Genomic DNA, 1737 nt, shown 5'->3' with positions numbered 1-1737 from the left:
GTAGGGATCGAGTGGCAGCAGGGAAGGACGGGGTGGGACAGGGCACCTTGGGCAGAAACGGCAGCACACAAAGGCACAGGGCAGGAGAGCACATCTCCACAGAGGCCAAGAGTCAGCGGACTGGAGGGATGGGAGGAGGCGTGGAGGGAAGGGCATGCTGTGCACACAGGAGTTCTGTGTGCCTCGAAGAAGAACTGGGATTTTATCCAGAAGGTGACAGGAAGCCACCAACCCACTTATTAAAGACATCACTGATGAGGTGTAACTTACATACCACAACACTTGCCCGCGTTATGTGAACAGATGAACGAGTTTTGGCACAAGTATATGCTGAGTAACCAACACTGCATCTAGATAATCACCCACGATCCATGGCCCCAAAAGTGCCCTGCTCCCCTTCTCTGCCTCAGTCTATTTTAAGCAGGAGAATAAAATGATCAAATCTGCACTTAAGAAAGATCACCCTGGCAGCAAGGCAGTGCACAGCCCAGAACAAAAAGAAAGAAGAGATGGAAACGGCGCAGGTTAAAGAAATGCGGAGCTAGTGGGAACGTGAGACAGATTTGTGGGATGAATGGACAGGACCTGGGGACACACTGGATGTGACCAAAGTCTACTCCTTTGGGCTCAGAAGCCTTCAGGGCTCAGGTGGTGATGCAGGCTCGGTACCAGAACCTGGGCTTGGTGAGCACCACAGCTGTTGTTCGAATCCCAATCCTCGCACGCACTGGCCAAGCAGCGCTCTATGCCTGGCCTGCCAGAGTCAGGCTCCCTTTAGGGTAACTTGGCAGATAAAGGTGCCCTTCTCCACAAAAGAGCCCCCGGGAACCACAACGAGAGAGACATGTAGGAGGGAGAGATGACCAATTCTGCCTGAGATGCCCGCAGCACAGCCAGGCCACAGGCGCAGGTGGAGAACAGCACCCCCCAGGTGAGCGTTGAGGCCGCTGGGAAGAATGAGGCGGGGCCTTGGCAGACACCCAGCACTCGGGGCGGGGGGCGCACAGGCCCCTCTAGGGAGCAGCGCACACTCACCTGGGAGATGAGCTTCTTCTGAGCCTCCTGCATGACCACGCTGGCCAGGGCCAGGTCCTCTTCCTCCACGAGCTGGTCCTTGTCCGGTTTAGCCCTCATCGCCAGCAGCTTGATCTCCTTTGAGCTGAGCACCTCGAACGCATCCGAAAGCAGCTCGCTGGCTTCCATGTCCAGGGGCAGGACGCCGTCGGCAAAGCACGCTGGAGGAAGCAGAGATGGGCTCCTGAGAGACGCCGCCGGGGGCGGGGCAAGGGGGGAGGCACAGCTGACGGCCAAGGACACAAGGGGCCCTGGCTGCAGGGCAGCTGGGTCCTTCACACACGTCTCATCCCCCACGCCGGCCGGGCCTACCCAGGATGCTCAGGCAGATTTTGGAAGTGATGTTGAACCGCTGCTCGTCTGTGAAGTGCTCCAGGAGGAACTTGTAGATTTTCATCCGCTTCTCCTTGTTTGTCTTCCCCTTCAGTGAGAACAGCCGCTTCTCTCTAGGGCAGAACAGGACCCTCTGAGCACTTCCAGCGGCAGCCGGAGCCACCCGCACGCCCAGGAGGTGACGCTGCCGTCTCCCCGCAGCCCGCCCTGGCGGCGCTGACCTCTCTGACTGGGGGAACCTGTTGTACTTCTCATGCTTCTCGTAGCTGCTGAAGTGGAAGATGCACTCGATGAAGTGCTGGAAAAACATGGCAGGGCTCCTCTTCAGCA

At 58.0% G+C, this 1737-nt stretch overlaps 1 protein-coding gene across 1 annotated transcript in view; it reads right to left on the bottom strand.

Moving 5' to 3' along the window:
• NCAPD3 (non-SMC condensin II complex subunit D3) overlaps positions 1-1737 on the bottom strand; it is a 57751-nt gene that overhangs the window by 8420 nt on the left and 47594 nt on the right. The window contains 3 exon segments of the mRNA XM_007450404.1: positions 1036-1235; positions 1387-1520; positions 1629-1737. The exon segment at positions 1629-1737 is cut by the window's right edge and continues 74 nt beyond it. Coding sequence (XP_007450466.1) covers positions 1036-1235; positions 1387-1520; positions 1629-1737 — 443 coding nt within the window.

The sequence above is a fragment of the Lipotes vexillifer genome, unplaced genomic scaffold (genome assembly GCF_000442215.2).
Source record: "Lipotes vexillifer unplaced genomic scaffold, Lipotes_vexillifer_v1.1 scaffold322, whole genome shotgun sequence".
NCBI classification, from domain to species: Eukaryota; Metazoa; Chordata; class Mammalia; order Artiodactyla; family Lipotidae; genus Lipotes; species Lipotes vexillifer.
The sequence above is the reverse complement of the archived record's forward strand: the minus strand, read 5'-3'. Positions and strand labels throughout refer to the sequence as shown.